Genomic DNA, 24,554 nt, shown 5'->3' on the forward strand with positions numbered 1-24,554 from the left:
TTTTTCTCTTATTTAACTGGCAAATTTTTGTTTTCGAAACACATTCAAACTGACGTATTTACGTTTTGTATTTATTTCTTTCCTCTTTCAATCCCTCTTAAAGAAGGATTGGATGTATTGACAATATAGACCTCCTACACATATACAAAATATAGCCCCAGATAGGCGATATCATTACGTCGAACTTCGGTTACGTCGATGCAATTTTTGCAGTCCCTTGAATATAGAGGTAACGGTATTTGACTCGAGTTCATCCCTTTTTTTTATTGATAATAATTTTGTACGTTCATAATTAGTTATCAAAATATATTTTGTTAAAATATAAGCATCTTTTGGGCAAGAAATTTATTAGATGTTAAAAACTATAAGATATCATAAACGGAGTGGACAAATATTATTTACATTATTTTATTCTCCTACTAAGCTTTTATCAAGCCAATGTCAGCCTGTCGTGTAAATTTCGGGTTTTTTCAGTCAATAGAGGCTCATACAGTCAACACAACTTATGGACTATTTTTTTAAGCATATGCACTATAGGCAATGTAAACTGGGCCGAGAGTTGGAAACTCAAACATTTCATCAGTTTAGCTACGGTAAAAATAAAATAAAATAAAAATTTAGTTGACTCTATCTTAGTAAACCTCTATACGAAATGGTATTGTGACGGTTTTTAAAAGTCTTGATGAATCGCCATTGACTTTGAGTATTGTGGCGTTTACTCATTTTTAGTTAGAAATTTACACAAATAACCAGATTTAAGCGGTCGATTTATTGTAGTTATTTGATCTGAATCATTCATGATGGAAGGAATTTTATTTACCTAACATTGTCTTGCACGACAATGGGGTAAATTTAAAATATTTGAATCATCTCAATCGTGGTTTACGGCTCTATTTTATCTGAGTCAAACCCACTGGCACTGATGATTTATAATGCAAAACAAGAGGGTCATGATGACACTGGATCGCTCACCTGAGTAATATGAGCTACATGTTTCAAAGATCAAACTGACGATAAAATATTAAGACAGTCAGTAGGTCACATTCACGGTCAATGAAATTAAGATTTACGATTGGTGTGCGAAACGTATGTCATCAAAATTTCAAGGCTGTATCTTTGAGGTATTGGACCCGTAATAGAGTATCTCCTTTATGAAGAGTATTCAATATCTACCTTAAACCAACTTTGACAGCAATTTTCAAGGGGGGGGGGGGGGGGGGGGCGTAGTTCAAACCCTACTAGGACCAAATTTTTTTCAATGTTTTCCTTTTTTCTAGTAAGTTTTTACTTCTTTCAAGACCAGCTATGTATTTATTGTATAAAAGTGAAAAATTTTCATTTTATAAGCGGTTTTTTGCTGTTCAATGTGAATTTACCTCTGAATCAGGAGGGGTAGAGTTAGACATCTTTAAAAATATTGAGTTACATGCGGTAAAAGTTCTCTATTTTGCCTTCATTCTTTAGATTACATATTGTGGAAGAAATGGCATGGTAAAAGTTGTTTAAAATTTGCAACACAGTGTAAAATATGGTCAACTTTAAGAATATACCAAGCAAATGCCATTTTTTAAACATTGCTATTAGGGGTCAAATACCTTAAAAACAAGAAAGTAGGTCGGTAGGCCAAGGTCACAGTCCAGTGATATCATATTACTTGGGTTCATCAGGTAATTATAATTAAACAGTCTTGGAAATAGGATCAAATGATTTTTAAGTGTTTTTCCTATATTACTCACATAGTAAATAAGTTACCCTAGGACGGTGCCTCTTTCAACACTTTTGGTAGGGTAGAGGACTACTAGACAAAGCATCATAGCAAATATCAAAAGCATATGTTGAATGGTTTCAGACAAGAAGACTTTTAAAGTTGTTTCCTATATAAGTCTATATAAAACTTAGGACCTCCAGGGCAGGGCCTCTTTTCACCCTAGGGATACAATTTGAACAATAATTTATGTTGAGGACAATAAGATAATGCTACAAACCGAATATCAAAGGTCTAAGTGCTGTGGTTTCAGACAGGAAGATTTTTAAACCTTTTTTCATATAAAAATCTATGTAAAACTTGGGAACCCCGGGGCGGGGCAATATTTAACAATAAACGGATAATTTGAATATTTTTTGTAGAGAACTACTAGATGATGCTACATACAAAATATCAAAGCCCTAGACCGTGTGGTTTTGTACAAGAAAATTTTCACAGTTTTCCATATATAAGTCTATATAAACCATGTGAACCCCGGGGCGGGGCCAAATTTGACCCTAGGGGAATATTTTGAACAATTTGTCCTTTCGATTGGCATGGCAATCAGAGTTCTGCATGGAATTCATTTTTTTAAATAGTTTTGAAAGGGGTCCACCAAAGGGTTATTCCTGTGAAGTTTGGTGTAAATCTGCCCAGTAGTTTTCAAGAAGAATTTTTTTTAGAAAATGTTGACGGACACACGCCGCACGACGCACGCCGGACGACGGCTATTGAGCGGTCACAGTAACTCATCCAGGTGAGCTAAAACAACACTTTAGAAGGCAAATCACGTGGTAAAACATCAATAAATATTTAATCGTAAGGAATCGTGTGTAACCGGATCAAACAAATGCGTAGGGATTAACAATTGAGTAAAAAGTCTGGATTATTTTTGTATAGCCACCTCGTTTCCCAAAAGTTTATCCCCCTCGGCAAGCGTCTCGGGGGAAAAACTTAAGTTAAGGAAGACAACAATCTAATATTCTAATTGTGCTTCATTATCTTTCAGGGTAAACCGCGATATAATTTCAGAACATTTATTGATTCAGAACAAAACACAGTAGTTTTGTTTAAATGATTTCCTTGCACTTTGATATCTGATTGTTTGTCAAAATACAGTATGTAGTAAAAAAGTCAAAAGAAGTTTATTCTTGTTCTTGTTTAAACAAATATTTATCAACTTTCGACATTCAGCTATTTGAAAGCTTTTTATTTCTTTGTGTCGATACAATAGAATAAGCAAAAAAACTATACTATGTTATTGTAACACTATATTATAACGCTTTGATGCATTAAACTATTTATAGCAAATAAAGGCCGACGACTTAATGTACCGGGTACATTAAGTTAATATAAAAGCAACAAATAAGAAACAACACCAAAAAAAAAAAAAAAAAAAAACAACAACAAATAAACAACAAAGCATCAAACATAGGCATGTAAAGTATATTTCCAATATTTTTCTGTTTAAATCAGATACAATATATTTTTGATATTACGATTTTGTGTCATTGTGGGATGAACATAAACATGTGGCGATGGGTTAATATTTCATCAAAAGACCAATGCTTTTCGTTATTTTTTTCGGCAAAAAGAATGGTGATTATGCAAAAATGATTTCCTACATTTTCAAGTTTTGCAACATAAAACCACTTGAGATTTTATGATATATTTATGAGTCTGATATAACCTTGATTTGTTTACAGATTATATGACATGACCAAGCCTTGTCAAATTACTGTTGCATTGATCAGGTAGTATCAAAAGCTGACCCGAGTGTCGCGTTACCAAGAAATATTTAGCAGATAGAAAATTTTAAAATCAATCCTGACAAGGTATTTAACCTCTGACACTATACAATGTGGACCTTAAAGCAAGGACAGATTAACAACAAAAAATCCAGAAGTTAGAACTTCCTTGAGACATCCCAATGTGTTAATTTATGTGTGATCGTGGGTTATTATATTGGGTGCCAGTGAACACAGTTCAGCCCTAGACTGAATCCAAACCGAAATCCCTTTCATGTACAGCGGACACACTACTACGTCAGTACAAAATCTACCTCCTTACTAGAAAGGTAATATGAGTGCAACCATATACATTTCATGCTCTCACAATTGTACTGTGTACCATATTAACGAATCACCTGTAGTGATGTGAAAAAGCATACCCGCTCAACAAAGGTTCATGTAAATAATAAGGTAAAAAACATTTATATGAAATACTTTAAACTCTAATATCCAGCGTTTTTGGATTTGGACAATAATACTGTTTTCCTATGTAAGGCGATATGAAATAAATGGCCTTAGGAAACCACATGGGCCATGACTTATTTTAAGTTTCGACACATGCCCATTAGATGATGATGCATATCTTACTTACTAAAGTGGTCAGAGGAGAACTTCTTAAACGTTTTCGTGAAACAAAAAAGGTTTTCAATGCGATGCCACTTTTAACACCAGGGCAATGATATGTTGATATCTGATACAGGTCTGTTAATAATTCCAAATACCAAATATCTATGTTCTATTTAGTTCAATTTTAAAGTTTCTTTTTCATAAATATATAAAAGTTTATATGAAGCAAGTGACCCCCTTGTTGAAGCCACATTTGACCAAAGTGTTATGATGATTTGCGCGTAAACTTCTTGGTTAAATTTCTAATACAATATCAATAAAATTGTTTAAGTATTGACCAGAAATTGAACATTTACCAATCAAAATGCAGATATTAAAAATGTCGTTCAAACAGGTACCGCAAAATGATTTTACTAGCTCAAGCTCGTTTTACCTCTCGCTATATATAACAAGTTTCTTCCTAAAGATAAAGATCAGTATATCACATTATCAGTCTAAACTAAAGTTATAATGCGTATCTTGTTGTTTTAAAAGACGGTTGCAACATTATGCAAATAAATTAGCTTCGGCTATTTTATTATATTCAATTTAAAACATATCTTTTTCCTGTACATGTATAAAACGTGGCTCCGTGGCTCCGTATGGCTTTCATGTTTTGGACTTAAATTTTAATAAATGTTAACTTGTTAGAAAAGAAAATATATCATAAAAGAGACGATTATATTTTGTAATGGAGATGTCCCTCATACATCATACGGTGTTCAAAGGATTTTAATGATAGAAATATTCTGTTCCTTATCTTTTTACAGAAAACAACATTTTTTAAAGAAGCCAAAAAGACTGTAATTGTGATGATTTTTTTCTTACGTTACCTTGGTAGATGCGACTTTTTACATAATGTTAGTACTGATATAATATTTCAATACAACATTCTAACCGATAAGATCATTTTACCTTCTGTCTGACCCTTATCTAGGTATCTAATGTCGAGTATGTCCTAAATACATGTTTACTGCTGAATATTTTAGAGATTTATTTCAAAAGGGAACGAAACCTGTTTTCGCAAAAAAGAAAAACAAATAACGCTAATTTTCTTATTAGTTATTGGAAGAAAGAAACTGAGCACTTGAACAGGCTTAAAGACAGGTTGGCGACCATCAGTACCATCACATAATTCCCTGTCCCTACAAGTAAATACGAACACTATAAAATAATTCCGTTTTGTATTTTTTTTTGTATTTTATGTTACCGGACTACTTTCATTTAATATGCTTGATCTGACACAGTTCTATAAGTAGAGTATAAACAACTTCATTCAGTTCTACGTTTACATCGGTAAACATAGAAAATTTCGTTCGATAAGAAAATAAACAACAAGTTGGAGATGTATAATAAAATGATCATTATAAACAGTAGCTAGATCCGACCGTCTTTGCTTGCGCGCCTCGAATGATTAGACCGAAAATCCACTCAAGCCGAATACCTCATCCCAGATCAAGCTACTGTTATGATAACCATACTTGATTATACGAATACTTGATGAATTATCGATAAATATTGATGAAATCAATTAAAGACTTACATCGTATTTTCACTACAGTGGAACATATTCAGCTTTTCGGGAACTATTTTACTATCCTTAGGCAATAATTTCGGGATCATTTAAAAACACTGTGAATAATTAAATAAAGTGCAATATTGTTTTGCAAAAGTAAAAATATATCAAACTTTGAGAGATTTCCATTCGCCTATCATGCATTTTATGCTGCATTATGGCATTTAAACGTCCTTAGATACGACTTGGTAAGCTATTTCACTCCTTTCAGAAAATAAACACACACAAATACAATAGACAAAATGGAAAGTTCATAGGTCGCTCAACACTTATCTCACCTACTTATTTACATTTTATGGTAAATTGCAATGTCTTGTCCAACTTTAGATTTATCTATTTCGAGCGGCATTAAGCTATTTAATATATCGTAAGCTGAGTAAACCCTGTATGCAGAAAAAAGAGGACCATTTACCATGCATTTTGAAAAATATATCTTGTTTCTATTTCTTCCTGGTGATTTGGTTACTTCTTTTGATAAACAAGAAAAAACACAAAGAAATTCCCCATCGTATTGGTTGGTTTAACGCCGATATCGTGCTTGCTGTCTTAACTAGGTTTTAATTTGATCATGGTCTGCACTGTTCGCTATCCAGTTAGTAAATTTCCAGTGAACACCCTTTCGAATAATAAATGATACTGCCCTAATTAAATAATAGACCAGTCCAATTTAGAAAGCAGGGTTAAGGTTAATGTTGTTTATGCGTTTCATCTTACTCATCTCGCTAATATCTTTGTTTATCTTTACTGTTTTCATGTTTAAATACCGTGTCTGTTACATAATTATCAAAGATCCGTGTGATTTTACCGTATACATTCGGGGCCTCTGTGACCGGGTGGTTAAGGTCGCTGACTTCAAATCACTTGCCCCTCATCGATGTGGGTTCAAGCCTCACTCCTGGCGTTGAATTCTTCATGTGGAGAAGCCATCCAGCTGGCTTACGGAAGGTCGGTGGTTCTACCCAGGTGCCCGCTCCTGATTGAATAATGCACGGAGGGGCACCTGGGGTCTGTCTCCCACAGTAAAGCTGGAAAGTCGCCATATGACCTTTCATGTCTCGTATACATCCAATTATTAGACGCACTCGCTTATAAGACGCACCACAAAATCAGACATGCCATATGGGGTTCTTTTTCTTTTAATGACCTTGTAATCTCCATAGTCTTGAACTGAAAATATAACTCCTGATAATGTGTCATATAAATATAAATATACAAAGAATGTTATAAATAAGAGACATGTTAACACTCGCTATACCAGTTGTTAGTTGTTAAAACTGAAGGAATTGGATGTCATTAACGTGATAACTAATGCAAATTGTAGATTTATAAGACTAGTCATGATGAATAAAAATATTGTTCGTAATATATAAAAAATGTTGTGTTTGAGAGACATTAGAATTTTGAGTGCCTTAATAAGAGGGTAACTTAAAAAAAAGCAAAAAGACTTCGGTAAAGCCTTGCTTGACATTATAATAAAGTCCAGTTGCCGCCCCCATAATATTAGATCATTACCTATTTGTGTATAACATTAGACAAGACTGCGTAGTCATGACGGTCGGCAATTGAACTTGATCAATATAAACAAAGGTTTTTTTTCTGGTGCTAAACTTATAGTACATTTTCAGAAAAAGCTTGACACCCGGTCCGGCTCATATTGAATTTCCACTTTTTTCCCGCAAGTTTTAGCCTCACTTTTCTTAAAAGGAAACAGGATAACGCGCTCATCACTAAGCAACCGAACATCAGATACGCGGGAGTTTCGTTCTAATCATGAAACTGATAACCAAATGTGGTTTTATACGAAAAATAAATGTTTAGAGCCGAGTTTAATACAAAAGTGAAACTGAAAGTATATCTAGATATTTTAGTGATCAGTTACATGTTTTATATCTACATGAATTGTATTTCGGGATTATATTGAAGTTGACCTTGTTTAAGCGGCATTTTTAAAGACAAAAATAAAGTGTAATAAAGCTTGTTTAAAAAAGAAAATTGTTATTGTTTACATAAATGTTACCAGGACAAGAAAGATGTCTCATGCACACCGCAACTAGTAGACACATATAGATAGTACTTTATGTATAAGTTGTGACGTAGTTTGTATAAATAGAAAAGTGGAAACCCCACAGGTCGCTCAGCACGACAAAAACGAAAATGTTGCAGGCTCGGTTTGATTGAGCCTGTTCATAGACGGTAGTGGAAATGCATGCTACCGTCCACGCCTTCTAGCCCCGGTTGAGCAGAACTCAACATTTACACATGTTAAAGGTACACAAAACAATTTAGAGACATCCGCAGATGTGTTCATACGGCGGAGCACATGGAACATTCAATGCTACACTAGTGTGTAATTCCATGAAAAGTGGCGTATAAAGGTTTCTGTGACGCAATCGGTACGCACGACGTTATGCCAGGTGTCAGTGGTAATCCTGTAAAACATTTTTCTGGCCAAAAGAAAAAAAAACGACAAAAAGTAATATTCTTTGATAGTTGCAACCTATATTTAGATTTTATATTTTTAGCCGCGAGTTAAAACATTTTAAACCACCGAAGGGAGGCATATTAGTTTTCAACTGTCCGTCCGTTCGTTAGTTAGTTAGTTCGTTCGTAAGCCACAACGTTGACATTTTGCATGACTTTACTCGCGAACCACTGCACCCAGAACCTACAAACTTCACATGTTGATAGTACTTATTGAGCATACGACCCCTACTGACTTTGGGGTCACCAGGTCAAAGGTCAAGGTCACAGGGACCAACATTAACTTTTTGCATGAAGGCACTTTACTCGCGAACCATTGCACCCAGGACCTTCAAACTTCAAATGCTGATAGTACTTACTGAGTACACTACCTCTACTGACTTTGGGATCACCAGGTCAAAGGTCAAGGTCACAGGAGCCAACGTTAACTTTTTGCATGAAGGCACTTTACTCGCGAACCACTGCACCCAGGACCTTCAAACTTCAGATGCTGATAGTACTTACAGAGTACACCACCACTACTGACTTTGGGGTCACCAGGTTAAAGGTCACAGGGGCTAACGTTAACTTTTTGCATGAAGGCACTTTACTCGAGAACCACTTCACCCAGGACCTTCAAACTTCACGTATTGATAGTACTTATTGAGTACACCACCCCTACTGACTTTGGGATCACCAGGTCAAAGGTCAAGGTCACAGGGGTCAACGTTAACTTCTTGCATGAAGGCACTTTACATGCGAACCACTTCACCCAGGACCTTCAAACTTCACATGCTGATAGTACTTATTGAGTACACCACCACTACTGACTTTGGGGTCACCAGGTCAAAGGTTACAGGGGCCAACATTAACTTTTTGCATGAAGGCACTTTACTCGCGAACCACTTCACCCAGGACCTTCAAACTTTACATGCTGATAGTACTTTATCAGTACACCAACCCAACTGACATTGGGGTCACCAGATCAAAGGTCAAGATCACAGGGGCCAACGTTAACTTTTTGCATGAAGGGACTTTATATGCGAACAAATGCACCCAGGACCTTCAAGCTTCACATGCTGATAGTACTTTTTGAGTATACCACTCCTACTGACTTTGGGGTCACCAGGTTAAAGGTCAAGGTCACAGGGGCCAACATTATTTTTTTTTACATGAAGGCACTTTACTCGCGAACCACTTCACCCAGGACTTTCAAACTTTACATGCTGATAGTACTTTATAAGTACACCACCCCTACTGACCTTGGGGTCACCAGGTCAAAGGTCAAGGATGCTGCGGGGGCATTTGTCACCATTAGTGACAGCTCTTGTTTTAAGATTAAATTATCTCATGTGCACTACATCTTATCTCGAGCGCACGACAGCTTATCTTGAGCGATCATCAACTTATCTCGTGCGCACGACATCTTATCTTGAGCGATCAACTTCATATCTCGAGCGCTCAACATCTTATCTCGTGCGCACGACATCTTATTTTGAGCGATCAGCATTTTATCTCGCGCGCACGACATCTTATCTTGAGCGGTCAATATCTTATCTCGCTTTTAAATTGAAAGCACATAAACGGGTGTTAAGTTTCCTCTCTCTCTCTGTTCTAGAATAACTGTAATGATCTTTTAAAAAGCAGAGGAATGTATATACATGTAGTTGAAGTATCACAGAGGGGGGTATGGATGTTTTCGTCATACTAAAACGTGCGCACGTATTAGTTACTTCGTGCTCACATAATATCTACTACTTCCGCACGTAATAAGAATTACGTTACGTGTTACATGCGCACGTAATAGTATTAAACATCTGCGCACGTATTAGTATAAAAAATACCTCAGCGCCCATACTACTCGGCATAATGGAAAACTTACTATAGAGATCACTTATTAGCTATTACGTGGGCACGTGCATAGACTAACACATGCGTACTGAGCAACTATGCCGGTTCTTTATCGCTGCAGCCGTTTAGGCTTTAATATGTCTGTCTTTCTATCTGCGAAAAGGAAAAGCTGCAATCCAGTGGAAATTCGGGCCATCTGCTTCTCACTGTGCAACCATGGCCTATTGTTGTTTTGTAAACAATCTATACCTACCACTCTAATGAATTCAGTGTTTAATATCAGAAAAAAAAATCAAATGTATTCATGATCGCATACAGATGTTATAACTTAGGTATATCCCATGTCATCTTGTAAACTGATTGCAATATAGAACTAAACGCAGTACATAATGTAAATGCAACAATTGTAATTGGAATATAGAATAATGGAGTACAAATGTAAAATCAAATAATTTTCTTTCATTTTTTACGTTTATCATTTTACATTACATGTATTAGGGCATTTTGGCGGGAAACTGCACGTGCCTTTCATGTCACACCTTCCGTAATGATCTTACATTACGCTAATGTATATTTCGTGCTTCCCATATCGATATTTTAGTTTCCTGTCAAAGGAAACGTTTTTGACAAAATAGAAAAAGTGGAAACTCCACAGGTCGCTCAACACAAAATCCTGCCTCCTGATTTATTCGACGAAGATTTTGTTTTATACGAATGTCACACATCAAGAAAAACATTCAGTATACAAAACAAAATACCCCACTAAATTCGTAAGGAGATATAGAAACAAATTTAAAAAAAAAAAATATTTCATCAAGTATGTGAAATAACTCGCTAAGTTACTATAAATCCAAAAAATGCAAAACTAACTATTTGTTGCTATGGTAACGCATTTAAAATTAAAAAAAAAGTTTTGAATTTTAGTTTAAGATTTTTTTTATATGAAATAAAACCAAACAGACATAATAGTTAGAAATTAAGCCAATGTAGATGTAAAAAATAAAAAAAAAAAAAAAAAAAAAAAAATTCGTTCTTTGTCCTTACACGAAAAAGTTATCTCCATTAATTTTGCATGATCATTCTGTCTTAGGATGCAAAATAAAAATTCGTTTCAAGAAGTTGGATCACTGTTTATTGTGACGACATACAATTTATAGGGTTCAGCAATATAAACTAAAGTATATTGCAAAATAGTTTTATGTACCCCCATTCTAAATGATCAAATATCATTTCAGCGGAAGTCTTAGATAGATGTAATTATCAATTAATTTTGGTTCATTACCGACGTCTGGTCATTATCTTAGTTGATTTAGAAAAATATAGTTAATTACCAATGGAATGTGGTTGTTCTACATGCATATATAGTGGGGGCCATTTTTGGTCCTTGTCTTTGTCATATCCCGTCCTTAGCTGATTATTGTGTAAAATATGGAAAATATGTAACTCCTATCCACCGTAAAAATGCAGTTTTGGTCACTTTCTTCTCATTTGTCAGGGCATCATTAGCAAGCGAAAGCATTGACAAAATACATAGGCACATGTATCAAGGAAAGAGCAAATTCGGCTGTTTTCGGTGGAACGTTTACATTTGATATAAAGTGAAGACAAAACCGATTTACCTTGCTGACTTATCCGCTGAAATGGTTTGAACTGAAGAAAGCGACGCCATATTTTCCCGTATTTCTCATTCTTTATTTGCACACGACACGAAAGGCTTCCCCACAGGTGGTTTAATAATTCCAAAATAACTTAATGAAAACATTCCCCATTAATTATAAATATATATACTATTACACTGTTAATTTCAAATGAAGAGTGAAAAACTTTACAATTTCTCAGGTCCGGGAGGAGGGGACTGTGAAAGTAATACTGTTACATGGAGAGAATTTGAAAGGATTGGTAGCTTGACAGAAGATGTAATTCAAGGGTTTCATTTACTTCACAACAGCGGGTGTTAAGTGCTCTGTTGCGGCCGTAAAAAGTCGCCCCGACTTCATCTCAGTGCTGTTATATTTTCTGGTCCTTCGGGATCATTGATTTCAACTCATTTAGATTTGAAGATAGAATATCGCTTAAGCCGGTGCTAGGGGGCGTGGGCAGTGTTGCATTTTCCATTACTGCTCATGAACAGACTCAATCAAGCCGAGTCTGCAATTTTCACTGTTTGCCTTGTTCTCGGTGCTTCCGAGGGATCTATTTTCTAGATTTTATTTCTAGCAATGAAACTATACGAACAAAATTTTGATTTTTATATCTCTGATTTCCGTCATGCATCAAATTTAGCATGATTTCGGGTTATATATTTCACAGTTCAAAATATTTGCAAGAATCTATAATCATTATGTATGGGTTGCTGTTCTTTTTGCTGTATGCGTCGCACTTTTCCTCTTTTTTCTACTTTCGTAATCAAAAACCTTATTCAGAAAGGATTTCGTTGTCAATAATTTTGCAATTCTTTGCAATTCTTTTCCTCAACATTACCTTATATTGCCATAATCATTGTTTTTAATTAGTTATTAAATTTTAGATAGAGAGGTTATTTACAAACTCGACAAGATTTTCTAAAATTCCGATAACTTATCAAGTTCCTTCCTGGAAGAAGTTTTGACAGTAATGTTCGGAGACACAGTGAATGTTAACTTCATTTTTTTTTTCTTTCGCTAATGCGATGACAGAAGAGATAAGGTAGTCCGCTACGCTTAACTTTCAAATCCCGCAGAGGGCAGACTGTTTCGATCATTGCCCTGTGATAAGCTTCATCATATGCCATGCATGATTTTTTGTCGTATTTCTTTGGCTTCTTCATATCTTCTGTATAACCTGATTTCCAATATTGCTATTTTTATTCCTACCATGATTGCAATCTATTTTTATTTGAAACAATCAGACGACTCATTTCAACACGGCTGAAAAGGACTGGGCTTAGATTTCGGCTAAAATATAAAAGTTCCATATATTATGAGCATAAGAACCTAAAAGTGTGTTTCTTAACTATCTGTTTAAAAGGAAAGTGAAACCAAGAGAAAATCACGCCCGAGTCGGGAATCGAACACAGGCCTTTTCCTGCCTTTTTCACCGATTCACCAGAGTATAAAGTATTAAGTATAAAGCTTTTTAATCATGTCAGTTTATCCCCGGTACCCCTTACAAACGCTTTTCAAGTTTAAATAACAACTAAGCCATCGCGGCAATAAATACTTTCCTGCCTTTTTCACCGATTCATCACAGAGGAACACGTACTTATCGATGATTTTAATCAAGGCAGTTTACCTCCGATACCCTTTACAAACGCTTTTTCATTTTGAATAACAACTAATTCTCATGTGTTCTATATGTTCCGTGACTGAAAATTTCTTCAGACATGTTGTTTTGAAAACACTTGAAACCAGTTTAAAGTTAGATGAAATACATCTAGCATTAGGCAGATAATGTGTATAAGTTTTTACAGAAATAAAATGTTAGTGTCTATGGACGTCCGACTATATACAAGAGATATTGCGCGATGTGGCTAATATTTATTTTTTAGATTTAAATGTTTTGCCAGGGCGCAGATATACCCCAATGAAAGCCCTGCCCTCAGTTTTTCAGGGATGTAAATGTGCGTGTGTGCAGGGAGTGTTAGTAATGTTGAATTGTTGCTCTCTTCAAATCACTTTGTCTCCATCCGCCTTTATTCGCACTTTAAAGTCAAAACCTTCAATAGTTTTGGAAGTTATGCTTTCGGCCTGAAAACAAAGGGCATATTTGAACTAAATTTATGACCTTTAATCCATTCATCTGGTTATTGCACTCTGAACGTTTTCTCATTGCCACCTATCAATTTCACAACATTGCAGTCAATACCTTGAATGGTTATTTTACTCATTATATTTACTCATTTTAGCGACAGGAACAAAATCTCATAATAAGTTTGTAAGTAATGATTTATTTGACTTTGTTTAGCAATGTGTTTCACAAACCCGTTTAGATTTTCTTAAATTTCATTAAGAAAGTCACAAATTAGTTTCGCCGTAAATTGCTCATCAGTTTATCTAAGTATATAACTATGAAAGAAAGTTGTTCTTTGTGTATATCTGCTATATTTTGTATAATCTTTGCAAACAGTTTGGACTAGAAAATATAGTTTGTCATGCTTTTATTCTGTTAATAGTATAAGGAAAGCCTTCTGCAAGAGATAAAAAACTGGAAGACAAAGGAAGACAGTGTGCAAAATATTCGTATTTTACTCCTTGGGCCGATCAAAGCAGGAAAATCTGCCTTTCTGAATACTGTAACTTCCATTGATAAAGAGAGAAACGCAGAGGTTGCTCCTGCTGGCGGAGCACAAAGGAGTTTCACTAAAACGGTATTTTCGTATTTAAAACTTTATTAAAGTTATTATAGTGATGTTGCATGTATCCATTACGTCTGCAGGATATCCCGTTTAAAAATCCCTTAAGGAAAGGTTTCCAGCTTCTGTTGTACCATGTCGTTTTGTCAGTGTATTTTCGTATACAAAAGCATTATCTTTGTAAATTTTATACTGGATTTTCCTTTGGTTTTTCTATGATGATAAGCTCAACTTAGTGGTGGTGGTCATTTTACTCAAAATTTTACATGCATTTTTTTTATAAAAATAAAAGATGACTAAGTGGTACCAAAAGAGTCAATAATTATGTTCAAAATATCTATGTGAACATATGCAAGTAAAAGGATGTGCACTTCACTACCTTTATTATGACTTTATTCGATATTTTTCTCTGGCCAAAATGATAAAATTTTGCAATTTTACTGCAGTCAAACTTAATATATATTCAGTAGATGTAAACAATAATTACAGCCAATTGTAAAGCAGACCGTGAAGAACAATGTCGTAGTAATTATTTTGGAAATTTACCTGGTTACTGAATTATACACAAAAATCCTAACACCATCTATTTATTCAATTTATTTTATATGTTCACACATAATTTACATGTATATACATTGTAAACAGGTAATATTATAAACATTGAGTACTGGTTTACTGGCTAGCTGTGGTCATTAACACATGTACAAACAATATTGTAAATTAAATATGTATGAGGTTATCTTTTTTTTGTGTCTTATGCCATAACCAGGAACAATATCGACAAAAATTTGAGAGTGTGTAGTATACATATTGTACTTAAAAAAGAACTAAATTTTATCTTTGTAATATGTGTTAACTGCGCGTAAGATTTCAAAATTTTTAGGTAAACTTTCAATCATAACGAGACTCAGACATTTTACAAGCAGCATATGTACTCTAAATCATCATAGTTATGACTGTAGCAGTGCCGGAAGAAGTTTTAATGAACTTCGAAAAAGGGAATGAGACATGATTATACATGTATTGTTCCAACCCACAAGGGCGAATAAACAAGAAGCTATGGCCTAGAAAATGGCAAGAACGGTGAATTCCAAAGGCCAATTTGTGTAAATATTCAGACTAACCGGCTGGTCTAATACTGGAAAATTTTAAAGGGACAAGGTTCTTAAATAAGTTACGATAAAAATGTCGCCCACAAACTAGTTTACAGGCATCTGCCGTATTCATGACAATGCACCTGCAGACAAGGGCTATATTGTAAGTCGAAAAATTGTCGGCCGAATCCTTACAATTCCATACTACACCAAGGTCAAACTCGACCAAGTCCCTACAATTCCATACTATACCAAGGTCATACTTATCTCATGCATAGCTTGTATGGAAAAGTGCGTATCTGTTAAGGGTAAATATTTCGAGAAACTGCTGAAATGCAGTTTTTTTTCTATATATTTCATAATGAGTATCTCATTTTTTTCTGAATTACCCCGTTTATACATGATAAAGTTTTAAAAAATCTCATATAATAATTTTACTTGGACCAGGTCAGTTGAATGGGTACAATTTTCAATATAACATCAAGGTATATTACACTCTCTTTATCGATGGAGTTCGCATCTTTACTCGATTAAACACATTTAAATTATCCGCTAAATAGTTCGTTATTCGTATCATTTATTTATCTAGAGATCATCAACTTGTCCAAGTAACACCAATTTATTTTAACATAATTTACCGATATCACAAATGTTAATCTATGCTCTAGTTCATGGTTTTGGCGATACCTTTTAATTAACTTTTTATTAAGTATTTTCTTTTTTTCTAATATTTACTTTAAAGCTGCAAGTATTTAGACCGGACGGCAAATTAGGAAATTTCCGGCTGCTAGATACAATGGGTGTTGAAGAAGGTGACCTGTGTGGCTTGAACGAAGATGATATATTATACATTGTAAATGGAAATATTGATCAAAATTATGAGGTGAGTGAACATATTTTACAGCATAAACTCGATCTATTTGGTGGACTTTGCAACAACACTTACCTGGTTTCCATTGTGTTTCAAAGTTATGAACGTGTCAGATTTTGTACGAAGTATAATTCAATGTTTCAGCTGTTTTGTTTATTTGTTTGTCTTTCTTTCATTGAAATTTAAAGAACCAAATTGAGACGGGTCAATAAAGTTGTTTAAAATAATTAATAAACAAGCATTTTAAAATTGTTGGAAAGGTTTCAAGTATGTATTTTAGAAAAAAAATAATGGTTGAATAAGTAGTAACGTAGATTAAATAACAAGTACATCTGCCACACAGACCTAAAAGATTTGCTACGATCATAGTTATCAAGATACATAAGAAGGTCCGTTGGAAGTACATTGTATATAATGCAACCAAACGTATTGGAGAATTGTTATTGTGCTTAATATTGCACCGACAATGTTATAGGTCATACTGCGACTCTCCAGCCTTGTCGTGTTTTCGTGTTGGCGGGGCGAAAACACGAAAACTCGAAAATAGGTATTTGTGCCTCTCCATGCACTGTTAAGGGCGGCACCTTGGTAGACCCACCGACCTTCCATAGGCCAGATTGATGGCTTCCTTACATGAAGAATTAAACGCCCCTAGTGAAGCTCGAACCAACATCGTTGAAGTGATTTGAAGTCAACGACCTAAACGTTAACACTCCGCCGCGGAGTCCCCTGTAGTTGTAATTATCTATCTTCATTTCACAAAATTTATTATACATATGTCAGAAATTTGTTGTGCATCTATTCTTGTAGTTCAATCCAGTAAGCCCAATAAAAGCAGAGAGCCATTTTTTTAAGAAAGAACCAAGGAAAAAGGACAAAGTTCAGTGTGTAGTGTTTATGATGGACGCTAATGCAGTTGGGCAGAATAACATCACAGACGCTGCTAGAAGGAAAATCTATTCTTTGCAGTCTAAACTGGAGTCTAAAAGTAAGGAGAAAATATTATTTCGTTCGGGTATAAAATACATGGGTGTGTTTAAAATGTGTATGGACCGGTGCGCTTCACGTGTTCTGTCTATAGGATTTGTCACTGGTGGTAGGTGCAGATGGAAATATCCGGCTTGATGATAGCTGTTTGTACCGTGCCGAGTTACAGCTTGAACATTTACCCGAGAGCCGGATATTTCCATCTGTTTCCTATCAACAGTGATTGAGTCTTTTTCTTACATGCCATATTCAACAGATAATAGTAAAAATGAATTCAAACAACTGGTTTTCTTATCATAGCAGTTTTTCTAATAATGGCGTATTAATGAAGCGCGGGAACTTTACTTCCGAAAACAGGAAGTACGTCATTTAGTTACAAAGACGAAAACAACGTAATAGTTCCGGTGTTGTTTGATCGCCTGCAGTGAAAGGTTATGTTTGTTCCGTCGAATGACTTTTTAAATCGAGAAATATGTTGTTAGGAATGAAGAGAAACTGGCAAGGTATTCGATTTTTATCCCGCTTTACGTAAAACACAATTATTACTACACCAGTCAACAACGCAAATGTAGTTCGTATTACGTTATTTACAGCACGAGAATCATCTAACACCCCGGGGTGTAAAACAGTAATAGGTAAAGGAAGATTGCTCGGAAGCACAGAGCACCTAAAACAGAGCCAAGCATTTGCAAAGTAGGCCCACAACAAGTATTACAGACGGATTGCTTCAAACATCTAACAAGTACATATTAATTTATGTGAAATATAGATAGTGGGTGAGGGGAGTGGTAAAATAATGGAGTGAGGAGGAATTTGAAGGGGAAAGAAGAACAAAGATGAATACGGCATACCAAGGGAATGCTACGTGCCTAAATAACAGTCACACTACAACGTAAACCACAAAAGCGCAGATACTAATGTACCAAAATCAAACACACAACCACACCCAACTAAAACATTGAAAACAGTAGGGCACAGTCTTAGACACACAATCACACAAACGCACTCATATAAGCAAGAAAAAACAATTGTGTACCGCCTTAAGACTCCGTCAGCCAGAATAAAGGGGAGCCACAAAAACCAACCCGAAGTAAAGGGGGAGGGATGCAAAGTTTCCCAGAACCGGTCAAATCACCAGAAATCCCAGTCTGTTAAAGTAATCGTCTGTTAAATTTTGATTCACAATACTAGTTTTGGTAGGAAACACTAGTATGATGTTTTAATTTTACTGTAAAGACGTTTTAGTGTTCATAATCTTTAAGTCACACATTTGTTTTTCTAAGTTTTCAAAAATGGTGAAATATTACCTTAAAAGTTAATCGACTGTTAGCTTAATCAGCTGTTAAAGTTTCGATCAAGATGGCCACGGTAAGCAAGAAAAGCATAAGATCTACATAATACTCATAACTGCGATATGTATTATACATAAAAAAGATGTTGTTCACTCAGCGTTTATATTTAATTCATTTTTGTAGCAAAATAGAAGATTCTCTCTAATTTTTTAGCTTCAGTGGCTGACCGAAATATGACAAAATAAAATATCATATATATCAAAATACTGTAAACCTAGAAACGTTCGTGAACACTATATTTCGCGTTTTTATGACAACAGACGATTTAGCGGCTACAAAGATTTGCGGAATACGCCGGTCGCGAAATACGCTAAAACTTAATAGCTTAAGCACATAACAAGTGGTCGCGGTACTTGGTTACTTATCCTTAACACATTTTCAATTTACCCTACTTTGTGATCGTAAATGAAATATACGTTCCACAATATACCGTTTTTAATCTCAAATCACTGTATAGTAGTACAAGAAAGCAGACCAATATGTCTATACCGATTTTTTGTGATCAGTTTTGTTTAGGTAACAGTGTTTTAACAATAACATTTATTTCTCATACAATAACATAGCCAAGCTCAAACAAATAGTTTACTATTGTCAGCATTAGACATTATAACCTGTTTCCGCTAAAATAAAATGTTTGCATATTGTCCCATAAACGATGTATTTGTTTGTATCACATGCATGTTTGCCTGTGATATAAGTGTATAATATAAATATAATATAATAAGAAATTTGTACATTATCAAAACATCTCAGTTAATAAAAAAGATCATGTTAAACTTTTCAGGTGCCAAGCAGGATTTTATTACCGGCTTAGAGAATAAACGACAAATCGCAGCATTCTTGTCATGTACAATGAAAACTACAAGCTTTCGCGTTTTCATGGTAGCTGGCTGGTTCGCGGCTACAAAACTTCGCGGATACAATCAACTGCGAAAGTCGCTACATTAAATAGCGCGAAACCATTTCTAGGTTTACAGTATACCATCAAACATATCATTACACAGAACTACTCTATGTACTGACCTTTAGATCAGTTTAACATGCACGTGATCTTAAATAATGGCAATGTGTCATCTTTTGTTTTGCGTGTTTATAAATGTAAAAGGTAACTGTTGTTTATCATTTATGTGTCAGGAATTCCGAGACTGCTTTTACTAACAAAGATTGACGTTCTATGTGAGAAAGTTGAGAAAGACATAACGGAAGTATACACAAGTGCAAAAGTGCAGAATGCAGTAGAAATGGCCGCAGAACTATTCCATCTTCCGGTAATCTTCTATAACCAACAAGAAAATGTCGGAGTATATTACTAATACTTATCATGCATTTACTACTGAAACTTCCCCAGCACTTGCCTGATATGTTTTGTTATCACGTCAACTTGACGACCAAATTTACCCCGCCCATACTGACTAGCTTTTACATCAGTTCCTCTCCAATTCAATTTGTATTTTAAATGTTTTAGACTGATGGATTAATCTTAGATAGTAATTGCCTTGACTCTGTCATCTTCATTTTTATAGAATAGACAATAGCACTTAATGGCGTCATTGAATAAAGTACATCATGACATCACAATGCCACGATTCTTGAAATGGCTAAACAGAACTGAGACAACATGCATACTGTGCATTCTTGAATGACAACAAATTTTGATTAACTGGATGCAATTGTGTTAATGCTTATTATGGTAATTCTTGAATTCGAGATTAAAGTCTCTTTGGCTAAGTCAGTAAGTTCTTTGAACATGCATATGTCTGAGCCAAATGTTAAAAATGTGTAATAAAGCATGGTCTGATTTATTCAAGAGTTCGACAAGGGGTCGACAAATGTATCATTATGACAATTTTCCCCTTACAACGCGTTTTACTAGTTTGTAAATTCTAGACATTATAGTGCACATTTTGACTTTTAGTATATATTATGTCTTAAAAATTTTCCCTGTAAAAATTAAACTAGTCAGGTGTGTCTTATGATATACTATTTTGTCTGTATCTAACATTATATTATAAATTACAGGTCCGCAACATCTTCCCGGTGAAAAATTACACAAGTGAAGTGGGTTTAAAGCCTACGCAGGATATATTACCGCTTTTGGCATTAAGGGAGATGATTCGTTTTGGAACAGATTATCTGAACGAAATGTCCGTGAACACAAGTGACAGTGAAGACTCTGCAATGGAAAGTTAAGACTCTTATGAAAACTGATTTTCTTGAACTCTACCAATGACCTTATAGAATGACGTGTCTCGTATTACTAAAGATAATAAATACGACATAAAAGTACAAGACTCTGGGAGAAATCGATAGGTTTTCCTCAAAAAGTTTGTTGTACTAAATATTCGTGTACATTGTATTTACTTCATATAACTATTGCATTAGCGTTTCTTTCGCCCATCTACTGGATTTGTTTTGTTTTCACATTTACCAATTGACACTGAATATTTTTTATATTTTCATATTTACCATATGACATATGTCCTTGAAAGTTTATGTTTTATGTTAATTATTTTCACATTTACTAAACAAGATATCTATCAAGGTTGTAGAAATGTTTCTTATTTTCAAAATTTATATGTGACATCCTTTAATTAATGATTGTCGATGTTTTTATATTTCAAATTTACCCTATGAGATATCATTAATAGTTGTGGATATATTCTTTAATATGACAATCATGCCACGATACATTATAAGTAATACAACCTTTTGTAGGCTAACAACATTTCTCATTTACATTAAGATACAAGTGAAGTAATTCAGCTTCTGAAACGATAAACGAAAACACATGTTTCGGCCCTTATATAGTACAAAATGCAAGGTTTGATGGGGATACTCTTATTAACTGATTAACATGTGTTCCATTTTAGGCCACTTGTAGCTTTATTCTCCTAATTGACCATTTTATTGGCAGTACGAGACAGAACAATTTTTCTTTTACTAACTAAAACTGGAAACAAAATAAAATACAAAGAAAGGCACTGTGCGTTTATGCTTAAAGTGCTTGATAGCTTTGTTTACAGATTATCTATTTTTTTTTACTTATTATTTTTACCAATATTTTATATGAACTCTGATTTGAGAACTTTTATGTCAAAATGCTTAAGACAAATCTTTTGTTATATTGCTGATATGTTTATTGATTAGAGGAAAACAAGATAAAATACGTTAAAGACCCTAACATGTGTCTTATTTACATTGTTTTAAATTTATTGTGACTATACTTATTTTCATATTTTCTAATTTGCCTCCCATCTTTGTTGTTTCTTTGTAAAAGAAAGAAATTCTAAAGCAAAATAAAGTGGTATAGTGTCAAGATAAGAAATATTTCCAGACAAAAGATGGTCATTTGTCATTGAAATTTTTATAAAAATAATGTCATGTCATTTCCATTGTTTTTCTGTTTTATTACTCAGATGTTTCTTTCATTTTTAATGACTATTTTGTTACTTGTATGTCTGATCCTCATGATTATCGCTAATTTATTATATAACCTAATAAAACCATGAACAATGAATTGGAATTATCTAACAGAATACATGTAGATATCAACTTCTCTTTATTCACATAGATATTGTATGATCATAGCTGGAAGGTGCCAAAACTCATTAAAACTGTTTAATCAACCTTTTTATGAGGAAAGATTATCCTTTGAACATCTTTACAATTATTCGTGAAAATATTTTCACTACAGCGTCTATAGAATCATTTTATAGAGATATGATATCGAATGTCTCATTCCTATTGATAACTTAAGATGTGCCACATAAATTTCCAACCAATTAAAGGATGAATTCATGAGACATTCTTTCTTAGTACAACGAATTGGCGTTTCTGGTGATTTTACTTATGCCTGGTAAACCGTTCTTGCACCTATTTTCCGATTGTGGGATTGTCCAACAAACCACATTTTATGCAGTAGATTCGTACCTTAATTGATATTTTTTTTTGTAATAAAATAAAGCAAAGAACATTTAATGGACTTCCTGATTTTAAAGGATTGGCTATCAAAACTCTGAGACAATGTAATTTGAGACATTTTACGGTCAACAGACATCACTAAAAGACTGCTTTAGGGATAATAAAAATCTTGTTTAAGCAGAATATTAATTCTAAGCCAACGTAAAGTATGTTCGTTTTATGCTAGGTAAAATATCATTAAAGATGTATGTTGTAAATATGATTACCGAAAAGAAAGTATCGATGCCATATATTTCACAATGAAAATAACTCGTTTTACACAGACCGAAAATTAAGGCAATAGGAGAATAATTCTAATACTACGAGCCCATTAAATTCCTTATTATACGAAAACAACAACAGCGAAAACCAAAATTGTCCCGGATCGCAATACGGAAGGTCGAGGGTTCGCTCTTTGGCCAAAGGAAAATGTTACTTTTAGCTTCCTTGCTTGGTGCTCAGCATTAAAAAGATTCTTTTGGACTAGTAACCCCGGTGCTGGTATCATGTGACCGGATGGGGTAAAATGTCCTGTGTCTACGGCGAGATATTACAATGTGGCAGCACTATAACGTAGACACTTCTATAATATAATCAGAAGAGATAAGATATACTATTACTTTACGCTCTAAGGTAAATGATGCTCTTTTGGAACGTTTTTCCAAAATGATATTTCTGAAAACAAAAGCAATGACGAATAGACTTGGTAATAAACGATTAAGGATTTGTCCAATTTTAATTCTTTATAACTATCTCAACTTGTGTATAGCGTCTTGAGTCCAAATTCATTAGATGTATGCAGTGTCATAATGTAAATAATAGTTTAATTTACTCACACAATAAGGAATACTGCACATACAAAATATAAAATAGAGACAGGTAGAAACTTCACAGGTCGCTCAACACGACAAAAACGAAAATGTTGCAGGCTCGGTTTGATTGAGCCCGTTCATGGACGGTAGTGGAAATGCATGCTACCGTCCACGCCCTCTAGCCCCAGGTTGAGCTCAACATTTACACATGCTAAAAGTACAAAAAAACAATTTAGAGACATCCACAGATGTATTCAAACGGCGAGGAACACGGAACCTTCAATGATACACGTGTTGAGGCGTTTAATTCCATGAAGAGCGGCGTTTGGTCCCCACATAAAGTAAAGGGTTTGCCCTAAACGGGAAAACAATGGGCAGAACTAAAGTCGCAATACAAATACCCTAATATACATATAATTTTCAAGTGAACACTACTACTTGATAAAGTAGGTGATACTAATCTAGGACGAGTATGTCGTTCTTGGTAACTACTAACGTAAAACGGACACTACAAAGCTTTTACAGCGTTTATCCAGAAAACATCAACTGAATGAACCTAATGTTTAATAGGTTATGTACAGATTTGTTATGATGAATGAAAGTTGGTTTGCTAATTAATTGAACTGCGGATGAGTTTTAAAAATCAAATAAGTCTCGTCACGATTAAGCTACAACAGTTATTTCTTTAAGATTGATTAGAAGCTGCGATTTCTTTTCTTCCTGTATCAAATGTATTTGAGGTATCTGAATGATTTTATAAACTACGAAATACATTAATTACTGCAGAGCTGTTCTCACTTCTGAATTCATATGACAGTAAAAGCCTTAAAAAAGACAATTTTAACCTGTTTAATCTTTAAGTCTGTATATATTAAATTTTCCCATGGACAACATCAGAGTAACCCATTTCGAGGCAGAACAGGAATCAACTAACTTTCATTGTCCAGTCGGTAAGGCATCAATTTCTGACTAGTAAAACTAAGAAATTAATCTGAAATGTGAGTTTATGCAAATTAATGAGCTTTTTATTTCAAGATTTCTGTAGATTTTATCCTGAAAATTTATGAGTTTCATATATTACGCGCACAATAAACAAATGATAAAATATATCAAATTCGACA

The 24,554-nt window shown here is 34.4% G+C and overlaps 1 protein-coding gene across 4 annotated transcripts in view; it reads left to right on the forward strand.

Annotated features, from left to right (window-relative positions):
- The window catches only part of LOC128551094 (interferon-induced protein 44-like), a 44,329-nt gene extending 22,042 nt beyond the window's left edge, over positions 1-22,287 (forward strand). For 2 of the 4 annotated variants that reach the window (XM_053531474.1, XM_053531472.1), the window contains exons 4-8: positions 14,178-14,372; positions 16,194-16,334; positions 17,133-17,310; positions 19,796-19,929; positions 20,681-22,287. In XM_053531474.1, the coding sequence (XP_053387449.1) occupies positions 14,178-14,372; positions 16,194-16,334; positions 17,133-17,310; positions 19,796-19,929; positions 20,681-20,851 (819 nt within the window). In that variant the 3' untranslated portion in view covers positions 20,852-22,287. The remainder of the gene's footprint in view (positions 1-14,177; positions 14,373-16,193; positions 16,335-17,132; positions 17,311-19,795; positions 19,930-20,680) is intronic. The other 2 variants (XM_053531473.1, XM_053531475.1) reach the window with 2 other exon arrangements.
- The last annotated feature ends 2,267 nt before the right edge of the window (positions 22,288-24,554 follow it).

Source organism: Mercenaria mercenaria, chromosome 19 (genome assembly GCF_021730395.1).
Source record: "Mercenaria mercenaria strain notata chromosome 19, MADL_Memer_1, whole genome shotgun sequence".
In the NCBI taxonomy this organism is placed as follows: Eukaryota; Metazoa; Mollusca; class Bivalvia; order Venerida; family Veneridae; genus Mercenaria; species Mercenaria mercenaria.